Below are 15,558 nucleotides of genomic sequence, written 5' to 3'. Positions count from 1 at the left end.
CAATACTATAATAATTGTAATGATGAAAAATGCTTCTTTACTTTGATTTCCTTTGTTGAATTTTAGCTCAGTGATGGTTATTACAAGAAACAAGTGAGTACTATGGAATTTCATTAGTTGTCATTAACTGGTTAATGTTAGCATGAACCTGTTCCATGACTTACTATTACACCATCTGTGCAAGCATTTCTGATTGTACCTCACATCATGCTTTAGTGTGAAGACTAGCAGGGTAAGCCCAGCCCATGATGCAAAACTGGTGGTTTTTTCTCTCCGGCATGTCTGAGGTAAAAAGCCATACGTAAGCCTAACAGATAGGCAGAGATTACTGAAAGTTAGTGGACGTAATGGAGGGTCTTTGCATAAAAAAAAAAAAAATAGGAACTTATACACATTCATCTTGTGGAAAGCCTGAAACAGAGAGATATTTGACCATCATCATGCCCTCAGATCACCTATGCTTATAGATGTTTGTACCGGTTTGAGCTACATTATGAGGAGCCAAGAACAAGAAAGGTGATTCATTCCTGTACCACCATCACAATCTCTGAGAAAACATGTTATGACTTTAAAAAACAAAAAAAACAACAACAACAACCAAAAATAGACTAAATACAGCTATATTGCTTAAAGAAAAAAGGAAGATATTATTAAAGGGATAGTTCAATCAAAATTCTGTCATTTACTTTCTAAATGACATTTACTTTCTATTTTTACTTTAATTTACTTATTTTTCAAATCCCAATTTTTTATATGGCTGGCTGCGTTCATTATTGCTTTCCCATGAGCACAGCTGCACTTACGTGTCTTGAGTACACAGACTACCCATCGCCCCACAACAGTTCTACAGGTTTGAACTGGGGGCAGAGATTAGAAGCTTTGAGGGGAAAGCTAAAAAGGGACTTATGAGGTAAACATCCCAAAATGAAACCTCATTGAGAACATATATTATTCATACAGGTGTTTCTATCTTTTCCTTATTCAGAGTTGAAAGTATTTGCATATGAAAAGATTCATGTTCTGAGACATTAAATATGAAACTGCTCTGCATCAGCAGATATGAAACTGGCTAATGAATGTAAGCTTATATGCAGACACTTTCCATTAGGTATAAATCACTCATTTAAAAGTTCTTCCAGTATAATATATAGGCCCGGTTTCACAGACAGGTTCAATTAGGGCATTTAATTAGCTTTTATAAACTTTCACTAGAAAAAAACATTACTGGTGTACATCTTGAGACAAAACAATGACACTGACATATTTTAAGATATGTCAGTACAAGTTGCTATCCCCTTGTCTGTGAAACCTGGGGATAGAGTCCTGAGTTAAATTTGACATATGTTATTCTCAATATGCAGAATTTCTGATGAACCGATTTGTTTTGCAGATTGATTTTTAGTCTGATCTCAACATTCATGTAAATTTATGAGTTTAAACTGTTTTTTTTTTTTTTTTTTTTTTCAAAATCTGAAGGTTTCTAAGACACACATCTTACATATCAAACCACAGAGTACCGTATTACCTTTACTTTCGTTTCTGTATATATTTTACATTAGTTACATAAGTTTTACATAAGTTAAATTTAGCATTTCTATTTGATGTGAAGTCCCAAATTGCATGGCTAAGAGAGTTTCTGTTAAGCAATAAGCAGTTTCGGTGGTCATTGCTGTCTGAGATCAATTCAGCTAAAATCACGCACCACATTTCGACTCATATCATGGCCTTGTAATATTGGGAAGTTATGAAGAGTGTTCATTTAAGGAATGCCATTTATATTTATTCACATGTTTTTATTGATCATAAGATTGTGTTGATATACTGATACCATACTTTCTTATTAATCAGCTATCATGCATCATGAAAACATTAATCATTTTGTTACTACAAATATCTATTTTAGACCAAATTTTAATCTGTTTTTGAACAGGTCTGAATGGCTGCAAATAAAACTTTTTCGCAGGGGGCCACCGCCAAACCCTTGCCCTACTAAGACTGAACACAGCGTCTTGTCTTTAGAGGAAATCCTTTTCTCAAACAGTAAGGGCTCACCACATCATCCTGCAGCAGTTTCAGTTTCACAAATTTTTTAGTTTAACTGTTTAAGGTGTCAAAGCCGATGTTCTCATGGGCGTTCTGCAGTGACGCATGTGAGAGCGCTTGCTACGAGGCGCGACGGGCAGTATGTAGGATGTAGCTGTAGCTGGCTCGTGCCTTTGCGGGTGCTGATACCCCACATGACTGAGGCTTGTTTCCAAAACAATACAGAAGCATACCTATGGATGTTTTGCTGCATAAAAGCTCCTCCCTTCCTGTCGCTGGAACACGTTGTGCATGACTTGTGAAATCTAAAATCTTAGTATGCTGGGTCGCATGTTTGTTCTGATTGGTACAAAATACAAAATGCAAAATAGTGTTAAGTGCAAATAATAAATTGCAACTAGCCATGTACATAACTGGTCAAAAGTTTGTTTTTTTCAAATGCTTTTGAAAGAAGTCTCTTATGCTCAACATGGCTGTATTTATTGGGGTGAAATAAAAAAAATAAAAATAATTTTAAAATTTAAAATAACTTTTCTTGTGCTGCTTAAAGGGTTAGTTCACCCAAAAATGAAAATTCTGTCATTAATTACTAACCCTCATGTAGTTCCAAACCCGTAAGACCTTCATTCAGCTTCACAACACAAATTAAGATATTTTTGATGAAATTCGAGAGCTTTCTGAGCCCCCCCATAGCCTACAATGTTATTACCCCTTTCAAGGCCCAGAAAAGTAGTAAAGACATTGTTAAAATAGTCCATGTGACTATTTTATGTGACTACAGTGGTTCAGTCGGTGACAGTACTTTTTGTGCGCAAAAAACAAAACAGAATAACGACTTTATTCAACAATTTCTGCTCTTCCCTGTCAGTCTCCTACGCATTTCAAGTGAGCACCACGATGCATGCGTGTGATGGTGAAGCATGAGCCGGCCAATACTGAGTGTACACCGTGGGCAGCACACCAACATATAGCGCCGTTGCGCTTCGGGCAACCCGAGTTTGAGTCCCGGCTTGCGGACCTTTCCCGATCCTGTCCCCCTCTTTCTCTCCCACCTCGCTTCCTGTCCACTCTATACTATCCAATCACAATAAAGGCAAAAATTGCCAAAAATAAATCTTTTTTTTTTTTTTTTTTTTTTTTTTAAAGAAAAAAAAAGAGAGAGAAAATTATTTGAAATTATTAGGGATGCAACAAAATGAAAATTCTGGGCTGAAACCGAAAATTCTGGATGCACTTGGCTGAAAACCGAAAATGACTTTTTAACAAAAATAATTATTAATTTCTTATTTTAATTATTATTTTTTTTGTATAATTGTATTAATATTAGACTTTATAATTACATTCAATATTTTTTTAATCTGAATTTAAAAAATAAAAGACAATAAAAAATATCCACACATTTATTTAAAGTGACACCAAAATTGGACAGAAAATATATTAAAATAATATTAAATATCAATATATTATTCTTCATTCAGTTCTATGCTACAGATTTAACAGATTTATTTTTTTGACCAATTATCCAAATAATGTATAATCCTACAAAGCTATTATTATCAGAGCATGTGAGCAGAGCGTAGCTTGGACTGCATCAGTGAATGAGAGGGTAGCGTCATTTTACCATCGTTGAAAAGCATGGCTATACCACACAATGTTACAGCACAGTGTAGGGCTATTGCAAACAGAAACACATTTCATGTCGGCATGTTATTTGAACAGCCTTTACTTTTCCTGCGAGCTTGAGCGGTACATTAGTGGAGCGTTTGCTTGGGCCGTGCTGCTCGGCCAGAGTCGCTTCAAAGTTGTTGCATCGTCAAAAGTGGTGCCACTCGCAAAGTTACAAAAAATGCTGCATGAGAGTAAAACCTTGGTGCTGAACACTGATAGGCAGGACGACATATATTTTCAGCTCATATTTTTGGCCTTTCAGCTAAAAAACGAAAATGCCATTTTCGACCGATAATTGTAGGCGCCTGCTAATTTTCAGTGCATCCCTAGAATTATTATTTTATTTTTAAAGAAATGTGAAGTAAACGTGGGAATACTACATACATCACATATAAACGGCATGAGACGTGACTGAATATATGTGTCATGATTTCATTAGAAATATGAATAACCCCATCTGATTCAGTGTTATGGTTTTTAACTGAATCTGAAACTAATTAGAAAGATTTTCATTAACTAAAATAAAATAACATCCAACCACAGGCGTAATTTGTGGGTGGGATGGCACTTTTTAAAAGCCACTGAAAAATAGCGTGCGCTATGTTCACAACGCAAAGAAAAAGCATCTCCGATCCATTGTTTTTCCTAATTTAATTCATTAATGTTACACAAAATAGACAGGCCTGATCTAAAACCTTGTAACACACATATCAGGATTTAAAAACAATAAACAGCGCCAACACACTCTGGACCTCTTTCACTTTGTGTTTGAGAAGATGAAAACAGAATGCTTTCAATTACATTTACACTTTTTGATTAAATGTGCCTTTCTCATGAATGGAGTTAGGCACATAAATTACATTAAATCATTATCCAGATTCTAGAAGTTAAAAAATTATGGTGATGTGGTGAAAGTGACGTGATGTTTGGCTAAGTGTGGTGTCCCATACTTAGAATTTTGTGCTCTGCATTTCAACCATCCAAGTTCATGGTATTGTTTCATTTTAATGTTTTATTTCAAGGCTATTTTTGTACAATAAACAATTTTGGTGCTGTGTTAAGTCGCAGTTTAAATTTTAATGTAAAATCTGGGTCCTAAAGAACCGCTGCTATAACAGACCTTGTAGATTTATCAAAATGATCACACAGTTGTGCACCCTGTACATTTCAATATGTAAATATTGTAGTGAACAGCAGACGTTATGGCACCAGAGCTTCACAACAGACATCCCTTTGTCCCACTGTTATTAATACAAAAGAGTGTGATAGGACCCTCAACGACAACTAAATGACTATTGTCATCAGGACTGCCAAAGGTGGAAGGAAAGATGACATCAACGGCCCATTGATTAAAGGCTAATTTCATCACAATTTGCCTTTGTTCACCTCAGCCCACCATGCCTGAGTTCAAGGTGTAAATGGCCATGGACTCCTAGGGCTGCCAAACCGGTTCTGGCTAGAAGCACAGCAAGAACAAAGAAATGCTCAAAAGAAAGACAATTTCTATACGTATTGGCTTGAAACCACAAAAATAGACAGGAAGGAACATACTTTAAGGAACATGTCCTATACGTCTTTTTACTCAACCAGGAAACTGCGCACACACAGTGGAAACCGCACTTGGAATGAAAGCCAATGCAATCGCACCAACTGAGACAGAAATGTGATACTTCAACCAATTCACATTAAGTCTGGACTCTACAAGTTCAGAACACTGCCACAAGGACTTTGAGATAGAAAAAGAAATAAAACATTTCCAAGGTCCTAAAGACATTGTTTTATTTAACTGTGTATTTTGGGACAGTACAAGTTTCACAGGATGAAAGGTGGGCGTGTTAAGGGACAGACACCTGGAATGCTGTGACCCAATCACATCACCACATCAGTAAAGGTGGGGATTTGTAATCCCCTCCCCAACAGGAAGGAATAAAAGCTTTAACAAGTGAACAAACCCTTGTTCTGAGTTTCTGACCTGATGAGGGAAGAACAACAGCACGACCAAGGTGACACTCTTGTGAGTAAACCTTTCACCGCATGGATCTTCAAGCAACCCAACTGCTTCTGCAGAAGAATTTGGCTCCTGACCTGCATAACTCAAGTACCTCCAACCTACAGAAGATCCTACAGACCGACCACCATCTGACCTACAGTTCTCTGGATTACACAAAGACCTCCAGCACGCAGTGCAGCACTGCAACTGTTGGAAAGCAATCCAGTCTCCCACTGCACACGGAAGGATAGCAGTGGACAACGTTTCCCATTCCCGGAATGATCACCCGACCAAATGAAACGTAAATATAAGCTAACCAAACCTTTTCCCAAAGGCCTTGGCATTAGGTTGTTGCTAAATGAGATTGCTATTTGTGTAGAGATTGTTTATCTAGGGTCAGCGTACACAGATAGATACATTAGACACGTTATCTGTGTTCATAGTAAATGCTTATTTACTATTTCATACCTGCATCCAGAAAGACCACAATTGACTCCGTCATAGACTGCTAATTTGCTTTATCCAATCCGTTGCTCATCTACTTGCCATTCAATTTTGTTAACATCCATTTGTGTTGTAGTTTGTATTTTCTGTTTGATTGCTGATTCAATTTTCTTAGTAGTTTAGTCATTTTTCCTTAGTAGTATTTAGTGAGTGTTATATTTTACTCTTGTATATCTTTTTGTTAATAAATTCATTTTATTGCAAACTGTGTAATTCTTGTGTTGATAATCAGAGGCTCTACAAGCTCACCCGAATCTCGCTAAATCCTTCAGATTGGTCAGATGATAAACTTCCTCCAATTTATAAAATTCTAATTCTGTCAACAATCTTTTATGATTGTTCTTTATTATCAAGGTGAGATTCCTGACTGGTGCCCCAAAATAGTGGAAGGAATCATCTGACTCAATATTAATATTAATACAAAATATTAATATTAATATTTAAGACCATAAATAACTACATTTGTGGTGCCCTCATGTGAAGCTAATCCAAAATCACTACAATATGTATAAATTAATATGTAAAACAATCAATGGCTCAGCAGCTGACTCTGCTAGTTTGAGTTGAATTGTTCATACCTTCTAGTGTCATTTAACTAAAACTTTTTTTTGTGACAGCTACCCCTCATGAGCTTGATTTTAAGGAAGTGGTATAATCAAGTTTCAGAGACATGTGCTATATCATGTGTACAGTTGCTGGTATAATATCATGCTATGCTGTGTCAAGAAGCATGACATAAGTTTCACTGACAAATAGTATAGCAGAGAGCAGGTACTTTTCAGGGTTTGAAAGGTCATAGATTTAGTGCTCCAGTGCAATCGTTAGCTACCAGATGTGCTTAGCATGCAACTTTGCTCATAGACCTGGGAAGTTTTAGAGGAAGTGTATTAAGTGTACTGCATATGTTTTTTCCCATTTGGTTAGGAGTGACCTACTGTACATTGAACATTTAGTTTTGACCATGCAAAACAGATGTTTTGAAACTGTAGAAATTTCAAACCATGTTGAATATTTTTAATATTTTGTGTTTTGTATAACCCTGGCTGTGTTTTTAATACCGTAAATGACATTTGGGTCATACTGTCTGCAATGCTTTGCCTAGCATGCTTTGCTTTGACTTTTTTTAAACTTTTTTTTTTTATAATTTTATGTGTTAATTGATCAGCAAAAACTAAAACGCAGGAAATTTCCTGTTATGCTGAGCTGGTTTCAGTAAATTCACTAATTCACTTTTTTTTTTTTTTAAACTGTTATGAAAGTGAATCATGAAAATCATGCCAAGTCAGCTATGTAACACACGTTTGTAGTTCCATCATCAGAATGGAATAATTCATCTGTTTCACTGTCACCGGAAGGCTTTGAAATATTTGAATGTCGTGCATGTATGAATGTTTCTCCATGACGTTAAGATGTCTTCTCTCCTACAAAGCATATCTCTTAATTTGGCAAGACTTTGTATCATTCACCCTAATATTGTATAATTTACTTACCCTAGCATAAGAGATTACAGGTTACAGGTTAAGAATGAGATATTTATTTTTTAATGTTGCTCTATGAATAGTAAATCTACCAAATCATAGTATAGCGCAAAGTTATTGACTTTACAGCAACTAAACCTATATTTTGTTGTTTTGTTTTAGTTTTTGTTATAAATGTACCAAATAAATATACCAAAACACAAATATACTAACAATTACATTTCATATCTGAAGGTCATAAGGAAGTCTACAGGCCTTATTGGCACTTCCTGTTAGATTTATCAGAAATTAATTTAAATATTCCATTTATTCAGTATTTATTTGCTGTAACACAGAATTTTGAATTATGATTGATCACATTTAGGTGGAATATGTTATTATTATCATTAGTAAGCAATTTGCATAAGTAAATAAATTATTTCCTATTAATAATAAATATTAAAGTGGCTTTTCTTCATTTTCATCCTCTCATGTAAAGATATTCATTACTCTAAATCTCTCATATCCTATACCAGCAAAATTCCTGCTCCAGTTTTGCAAACTTTAACACCACCATTGGCTAATAGAGGTCACTAAAGAGGCCTGTTGAAAGTATTTAAGGGGATTGTTCTCTCAAAAATGAAAATTTGCTGTTAATTTACTCACTCTCAGGCCATCCAAGATGTAGATTTTTTCTTTGGTGGAACAGTAAAGAAGATTTTTAGCTGAAACCGTGGTCCTCTGTGATTCATATAATGGAAGTCAGTCGGTGCCATCATTTTGAGATTCAGGAAAAGCATGATGATGATACATTGAAGTCTTAAGAAGTGAAAAGGTCGGTCTAAACACTATTAAACCATTTTTACCTCTAATCTACAGCCTTGGCGAATGGTCCTGATGGCGTCCACGACAGTCTTGGGGTGCAAGCTTTGTCACATAATGACTTATGTGCGGGAGCTGACGCTGTTTGAAATATGCCTTTTATAACTCATAAAATAATTCCTTATTATAATTATAACATTTCTTTAATTAAAATATATCCTCCTATGTAGTGCTCTGAGATAGCATGCTTTGCTGACCTTTCCCGATCCCAATCCTGATAAATAAATATTGAAATGTCTTCTAATTAATACAATAACAAAAAATTTTAAAAAGGGGGAGGGGGTCTTTTTCCCCCAGAGTAACAGTTATGCCAGGACAATCATCCACAACCTCAAATAAGAGGAGTCTAACTCTATATAAAATAACTGATTAGTGAACATGGAAGACGAAATAAAATATTCAGTAGTTGAAAGTTGCTTTTGATTTTAATAATGTATTACGTCAGGTTCTACGCCAGAACGCCAGCTCAGGATTGGCCGACGCTGTTCACGTGAGCAGCACAACGCATGCGTGTGATGCTGACGCAGGAGCCGGCCAATAATGACTCGGCGTTCTGACGTAGAACCTGGAAGCACTGAATGTAAACAGCATAAGAGAATGACACAGAAGAGAAGATATTGTTGAATAAAGTCATTATTTTTGTTTTGTTTTGTTCTTGCGTCCGTGGATACGCCACTTCCAGTATTTTGCCAGTCACTCGACATGGGTAAATTGCAATTGAGGATTTTTAAAAATAGAGTATTCTAATTTATTTGAGGAATCGTGACAACCCCTACATTCATTCACTTCACACACTCATAACGTAGCTTTTAGAGGTTTATTTATACAAACGCGATTCCAAAAAAGTTGGGACACTGTACAAATTGTGAATAAAAAAGGAATGCAATGATGTGGAAGTTTCAAATTTCAATATTTTATTCAGAATACAACATAGATGACATATCAAATGTTTAAACTGAGAAAATGTATCATTTTAAGGGAAAAATAAGTTGATTTTAAATTTCATGGCATCAACACATCTCAAACAAGTTGGGACAAGGCCATGTTTACCACTGTGTGGCATCCCCTCTTCTTTTTATAACAGTCTGCAAACGTCTGGGGACTGAGGAGACAAGTTGCTCAAGTTTAGGAATAGGAATGTTGTCCCATTCTTGCCTACAGGCTTCTAGTTGCTCAACTGTCTTAGGTCTTCTTTGTCGCATCTTCCTCTTTATGATGCGCCAAATGTTTTCTATGGGTGAAAGATCTGGACTGCAGGCTGGCCATTTCAGTACCCGGATCCTTCTTCTACGCAGCCATGATGTTGTAATTGATGCAGTATGTGGTCTGGCATTGTCATGTTGGAAAATGCAAGGTCTTCCCTGAAAGAGACGACGTCTGGATGGGAGCATATGTTGTTCTAGAACTTGGATATACCTTTCAGCATTGATGTTGCCTTTCCAGATGTGTAAGCTGCCCATGCCACACGCACTCATGCAACCCCATACCATCAGAGATGCAGGCTTCTGAACTGAGCGCTGATAACAACTTGGGTTGTCCTTGTCCTCTTTAGTCCGGATGACATGGCGTCCCAGTTTTCCAAAAAGAACTTCAAATTTTGATTCGTCTGACCACAGAACAGTTTTCCACTTTGCCACAGTCCATTTTAAATGAGCCTTGGCCCAGAGAAAACGCCTGCGCTTCTGGATCATGTTTAGATATGGCTTCTTTTTTGACCTATAGAGTTTTAGCCGGCAACGGCGAATGGCACGGTGGATTGCGTTCACCGACAATGTTTTCTGGAAGTCCTGAGCCCATGTTGTAATTTCCATTACAGTAGCATTCCTGTATGTGATGCAGTGCCGTCTAAGGGCCCGAAGATCACGGGCATCCAGTATGGTTTTTCGGCCTTGACCCTTATGCACAGAGATTGTTCCAGATTCTCTGAATCTTTGGATGATATTATGCACTGTAGATGATGATAACTTCAAACTCTTTGCAATTTTTCTCTGAGAAACTCCTTTCTGATATTGCTCCACTATTTTTCGCCGCAGCATTGGGGGAATTGGTGATCCTCTGCCCATCTTGACTTCTGAGAGACACTGCCACTCTGAGAGGCTCTTTTTATACCCAATCATGTTGCCAATTGACCTAATAAGTTGCAAATTGGTCCTCCAGCTGTTCCTTATATGTACATTTAACTTTTCTGGCCTCTTATTGCTACCTGTCCCAACTTTTTTGGAATGTGTAGCTCTCATGAAATCCAAAATGAGCCTTTGCATGACATTTCAAAATGTCTCACTTTCGACATTTGATATGTTATCTATATTCTATTGTGAATAAAATATAAGTTTATGAGATTTGTAAATTATTGCATTACTTTTTTTATTCACAATTTGTACAGTGTCCCAACATTTTTGGAATCGGGTTTGTAATATCGTGCTATGCAATCCCCTGGCTCTGTATCTGTTTTGTGTCTTTTGAAGACTGTCTTCTATTTTTCCTATTATACGGTAGAATTCATTATTTGTTTATTATCAGTGCTTAATATTAAGTATATTAAGTATACCCCTAATATTAAGTACGCTAGTATAATACCCTTACTATTATCTTCTTCTATTTCTTAGTATGGTCGAATGCTATTCTAAATTCAGCCGTACAGTAACATTTAACAGAAGTGTTGTGTGATTCATATTTTTCCCCCCTTTCTTTACCACTGGTTGTGCTGTGAAGACTCTCTATTAAGAATTAAGTCTGAGTTTGACGTGGCATATCTAAAGAGACATGAGCAGAGACATGTCTGATATGAATAGCTGTAAACCTGTTACCTAAATTGAAAGTCAATGATAAATGCTGTTTGGGTTTCTGTAGCCACCTGATAAAGAGGTCTGTCAGAAAACACCGAGTGATGACGTGCTAAAAATTCACACTGTAGCTTTTTAGCATCAGGGTGTTTCATTTTAGGATAAACATGACAAACATATGGTTACTTATGTTTACTCTGACTAGGTGAAACTCCACATATGAAACATCATTTCTTGAGTGACTTATAATGTCTCAATTAATCTGAATCGATTTTGTGGTAAAACAGGTGACGCACAATAATTTAAATATATCTTTATTTTACATATTATACATTTTTATGAAGACATAAATACAATAAAACAAATATGTATTCAAAACGCAGATCAAAAATTGACCTCAAAGGTCTACTTTGCAGCATGACATTTATACATCATGCAAATATGCTTAGAAATATGGCCCAAAATGTAGTTAATTAGGCCTACATAAATAAATTATTCTTACATAAACTGCAAGGAAACAAATACTGAAAAAGTAATCTGCAGTTATTCCAAGGCATCTCTTTTCCAGAATGGAATTCCATGTTTTTAAAGTCAAATTGCTTTATAAATACAATAAATATCTAGCTTCACTTAAGTTTGGTCTTGGTCTATTATCAGTGGTGTTGGAAACTTTCTAGCCATTCAATTAGTGAATCCAGCTCTCCGATAGCCTTCACGGCTCCTGCTGCCTGATCAAGCTGAGAGACAAAAAGAAAGTTATTTTTTCTTTCATTTTATGTGTGGGGGAAAATTCAGTAGAATTTGGTGGAATGTATTTACATATGTTAAAATTAGAGGTGCACCGATACTAAATTTCTCTGCCGATACCGATAGCCGATTATTCAGAATGATACCGGCCGATGCCGATACCAATAGTTTGTTTTTTCTTAAGGAAAAAAAAATCTCTCCCAAATAATGTTGCAAACTATACAGGATACCCTCTCATTTGGTACACTACAATATTAGTGGTTACAATTAACAACAGAGGTATTATATTCATCTGCGGTTTATTTTCAGATATAATAATTACACTTAAATAAAAACTGAAATGTTTGTATAAAACTAAGTATCACATAAGGTACTTTTCATTAGCACTTGTTGTCTTCATGGCAAATTTACACAAACATAATTAACAGTAAATAAGCTCCTCTCTAGTGTTTTTTTTTTTTTTTTTTTAAATAGATAGCTAAGGAACTGTGAACATTGGAAAACATTCCTGAGGTAAATTTGACATGATGTGACATATTGTTCACAAGCTATTTTATTGACGTCTTTCCGCGGTTGAAGCACAAATAAAGTGATTACATGAGACGTGATACATTCTGGTAAGTTGTACTAGGCTATATCTTTCAACATACCTTTGATATTCATGCATGTTTTTCGAGATATAACTTGTATTGAAGAGGAAGAAAAGACTTGCGCTCCGAGCTGCCGCCTGAACTGAGGCATTACAGGGATCTGACACGTCACATTTAAGAGCGTCAAAACGCCATTTATTGTTTGATTTTCATGATAAAATAGACAGAATTTTAAATCTGAAACTTTATTCTTATCAGAAGTAACAAAGCACAAAGCCTTTTGCGATTATTGGACAGGAGGCGCTACAAATAATATTTGGTGTAGCAAAAAATAAAAATAAAAACGCAGACCTGGCAACCCTGGCTTGAAATACGGGTGATTCGTAGGGTCAAAAAGAGCCTGCTTTAGCGTCACTATTGTTAAACTGTTAATGCGTTAAAATTCATCACAAAAACTGGTTTGCCAACCGCCAAGAAGTAGAAATTCAACACAAGAGTGATTTTCTTCACACACAGTCTGAACACGTTTTTCCGCACCCTTTTGATTGACAGGATATAATAGGCCCTGATCATCGGCCGTTTTTAAACAATAGGCCGATACCGATTGTTGGCCGATACATCGGTGCATCTCTAGTTAAAATATGTTAAACTTAGCTGAGACTATACATATTGTCAGATTAACAAAAATATTTAATAATTAAAGGGAGTAAATTTATGAATAATGGGTGTTAAAAGTCTGAGAAAATCTGTGAAGCTTTTTACAGGCCTAGTTATAATGTGTCCTGTTAGTGAATTATGTCTCTTACCTTGTCATACGTGGTTTGAATACTTGTGAGTTTTAGTCTGGCATCTTCACTGCACTCACAGTGTGCATTGGCATGCTTTTGGATAGACAGAAAACATCACATGGTTAAGTTAATCTAAAAGCTTTCCAAGAATGTCTCTGTATTCTTGTACTTACAACTACCCCACCAATATTCAGTTCACTTGTTTTCATTTAAAATTGCTTTTTTTAAAAATTTTTTTAATTAGTAACCAACCCCTGTGCTTTTGTAAAAGTGCTGCATAATATTGTAGCTTACAAATTACGAACATTACTAAGCAATGTTTTAGTCAAAGACCTGGGATTTCTGATGCCATTCAAATGCCCAAAGGAGGTCTTTGACCTTGACCTTTGTAAAAATATTTGCGAGTTACGACAGTATGTGGGACTTTTCCCATTTTTTCCCCAGTCTTACAATTGCTACAGTTTGAAAAAAACATCTTTTAACTTTGAGTAGTGTCTTGTATCTTGTACATACACACACTCGCAGATCCTTGGTGATACTGAGGAAGGAGTTGGCCAGGACGCTGGTGGTCCTGCGATGTAGGGATTGACTGCTGGTGTAGCTGATAAAGACCTTATCCATGTAAAAGTGTAGGAGCTGCCTGAGGAAGCAGCAGCTATCTGTAGCCTAAAAATGGGGAAGATGCATGAATCATTGATTTGTTTGACAGCCTTAGTAATATTTGGCACATTTTAATTGACCAGTTGATTCTACAAAGGTTATGATGCTACAGACACTTAAAAAAAAAAAAAAAAAAAAGTTTAAAAATGTTACCTGTAAACTGTTCATAACGTCTTTTCTAAGTAATCTGATTCCCTTGTGATCATCTCCTGAAATCTGTCAAAACAAAAGATGTTATGAGATTGCATTATCATTGTAATCACTACATAACCTCAAACCACAGATGCAGTAAAAAATGAGGCCACTTTAAAAATGGCTTTGTTTGATGTTGCTTGCATGTATATTTTTTGCTGTTTTGCCAGGGAAATGATTTGTCAGCCTGACAAAGAGCTGAACACATTGCCAGGAGTTTCCACGTGTTAGCTAAGGTATTCCTTTAATTCATGTTGTAACACTTTACAATAAGATTCTATTAGTTAAATACTTTAGTTAACATGAACTAAGAATTAACAATAATTCTACAGCATTTATTAGTCTTAGTTCGTGTTAATTTCAACATTTACTAATACATTATTAAAATCAGAAGTCTTATTTGTTAGCATTAATTAATGCATTGTGAACTAACATAAAGGACTGTATTTTTATTAGCTAACATGAACAAAGGTTAATAAATACTGCAACGAACGTACTGCTCATTGTTAATTCATGTTAGTTAATACATTACACAACTAATGTTGACAAACGAGACCTTATTGTAAAGTGTTACCCATTCATTTTTCCTTTGTCATGCTTAAGTCATTGGCATGTTAAACTCAAAACTGAAACAAAAAAGCATGTCTTGCCAAGAAGAATGAAATAGCTAAAATCAATAACCTGTTGACTGACTTGTCAAACCTGTCAAGAAAGCCCATTGACATCACCAGTGACGTCATTGTTATGGTGGGAAATTGACTAGACGCTATTTGTATATTTTTAGCTTACATCAAACTGCTACCAGATATTTTAACAGAAGGAAATGCTGAAGCTAACACATGACTAAGGCTAGACTGTAAGCGTACTTACCATGCCATGACGAATGTGCTGGAAGTGGTGCCTGAGTTCATGGGTATGAATGTTCACTTTACAACTGCCCAAGTGAAGCCTCCGACCGTGGGCTTTGTCCCATAGACCACACAGCATGATGCATACAAACATGCTATATATGATAAACAAGTCCTTCATTATGCTTCTGACAGTTCAGCCTGGGAAATGAAGAAAAGACAGTCAAACACAACCATGTATGTGCTACATAAAATGATACTGTATGAGCTATATCAGTCTGTTCTAGGATAAAATATATATGCTATATGTTATGTTTTGTTACCTAGTGAGGTCCAAGGAGTGCTTTCTTCATGGAATGATGTGCACCTCTGCATGGTGATGGCAGGTGCTCTTATAGTGGGACAT

The 15,558-nt window shown here is 36.0% G+C and overlaps 1 protein-coding gene across 1 annotated transcript; it reads right to left on the bottom strand.

Annotated features, from left to right (window-relative positions):
• Positions 1-11,628: 11,628 nt before the first annotated feature.
• il19l (interleukin 19 like) lies at positions 11,629-15,558 on the bottom strand. Its single transcript, XM_051911736.1, has 6 exons — positions 15,476-15,558; positions 15,175-15,353; positions 14,266-14,328; positions 13,966-14,118; positions 13,471-13,545; positions 11,629-12,064 (listed from the first exon to the last, which is right to left on the bottom strand). The coding sequence occupies exons 2-6, from the start codon at positions 15,331-15,333 to the stop codon at positions 11,981-11,983; spliced, it is 534 nt and encodes a 177-aa protein (XP_051767696.1). The 5' UTR covers positions 15,334-15,353; positions 15,476-15,558; the 3' UTR covers positions 11,629-11,980.

Source organism: Ctenopharyngodon idella, chromosome 11 (assembly GCF_019924925.1).
Source record: "Ctenopharyngodon idella isolate HZGC_01 chromosome 11, HZGC01, whole genome shotgun sequence".
In the NCBI taxonomy this organism is placed as follows: domain Eukaryota; kingdom Metazoa; phylum Chordata; class Actinopteri; order Cypriniformes; family Xenocyprididae; genus Ctenopharyngodon; species Ctenopharyngodon idella.
The sequence above is the reverse complement of the archived record's forward strand: the minus strand, read 5'-3'. Positions and strand labels throughout refer to the sequence as shown.

Excerpts from the sequence above, each read along its gene's own strand:
- il19l (XM_051911736.1), bottom strand. The coding sequence starts at position 15,333 with ATGAAGGACTTGTTTATCATATATAGCATGTTTGTATGCATCATGCTG. Across the intron at positions 14,119-14,265 it reads ACGTTATGAACAGTTTACAG|GCTACAGATAGCTGCTGCTT; the intron begins GTAACATTTTTA and ends CCCCATTTTTAG. Across the intron at positions 13,546-13,965 it reads CCAAGGATCTGCGAGTGTGT|CATGCCAATGCACACTGTGA; the intron begins GTATGTACAAGA and ends TCTATCCAAAAG.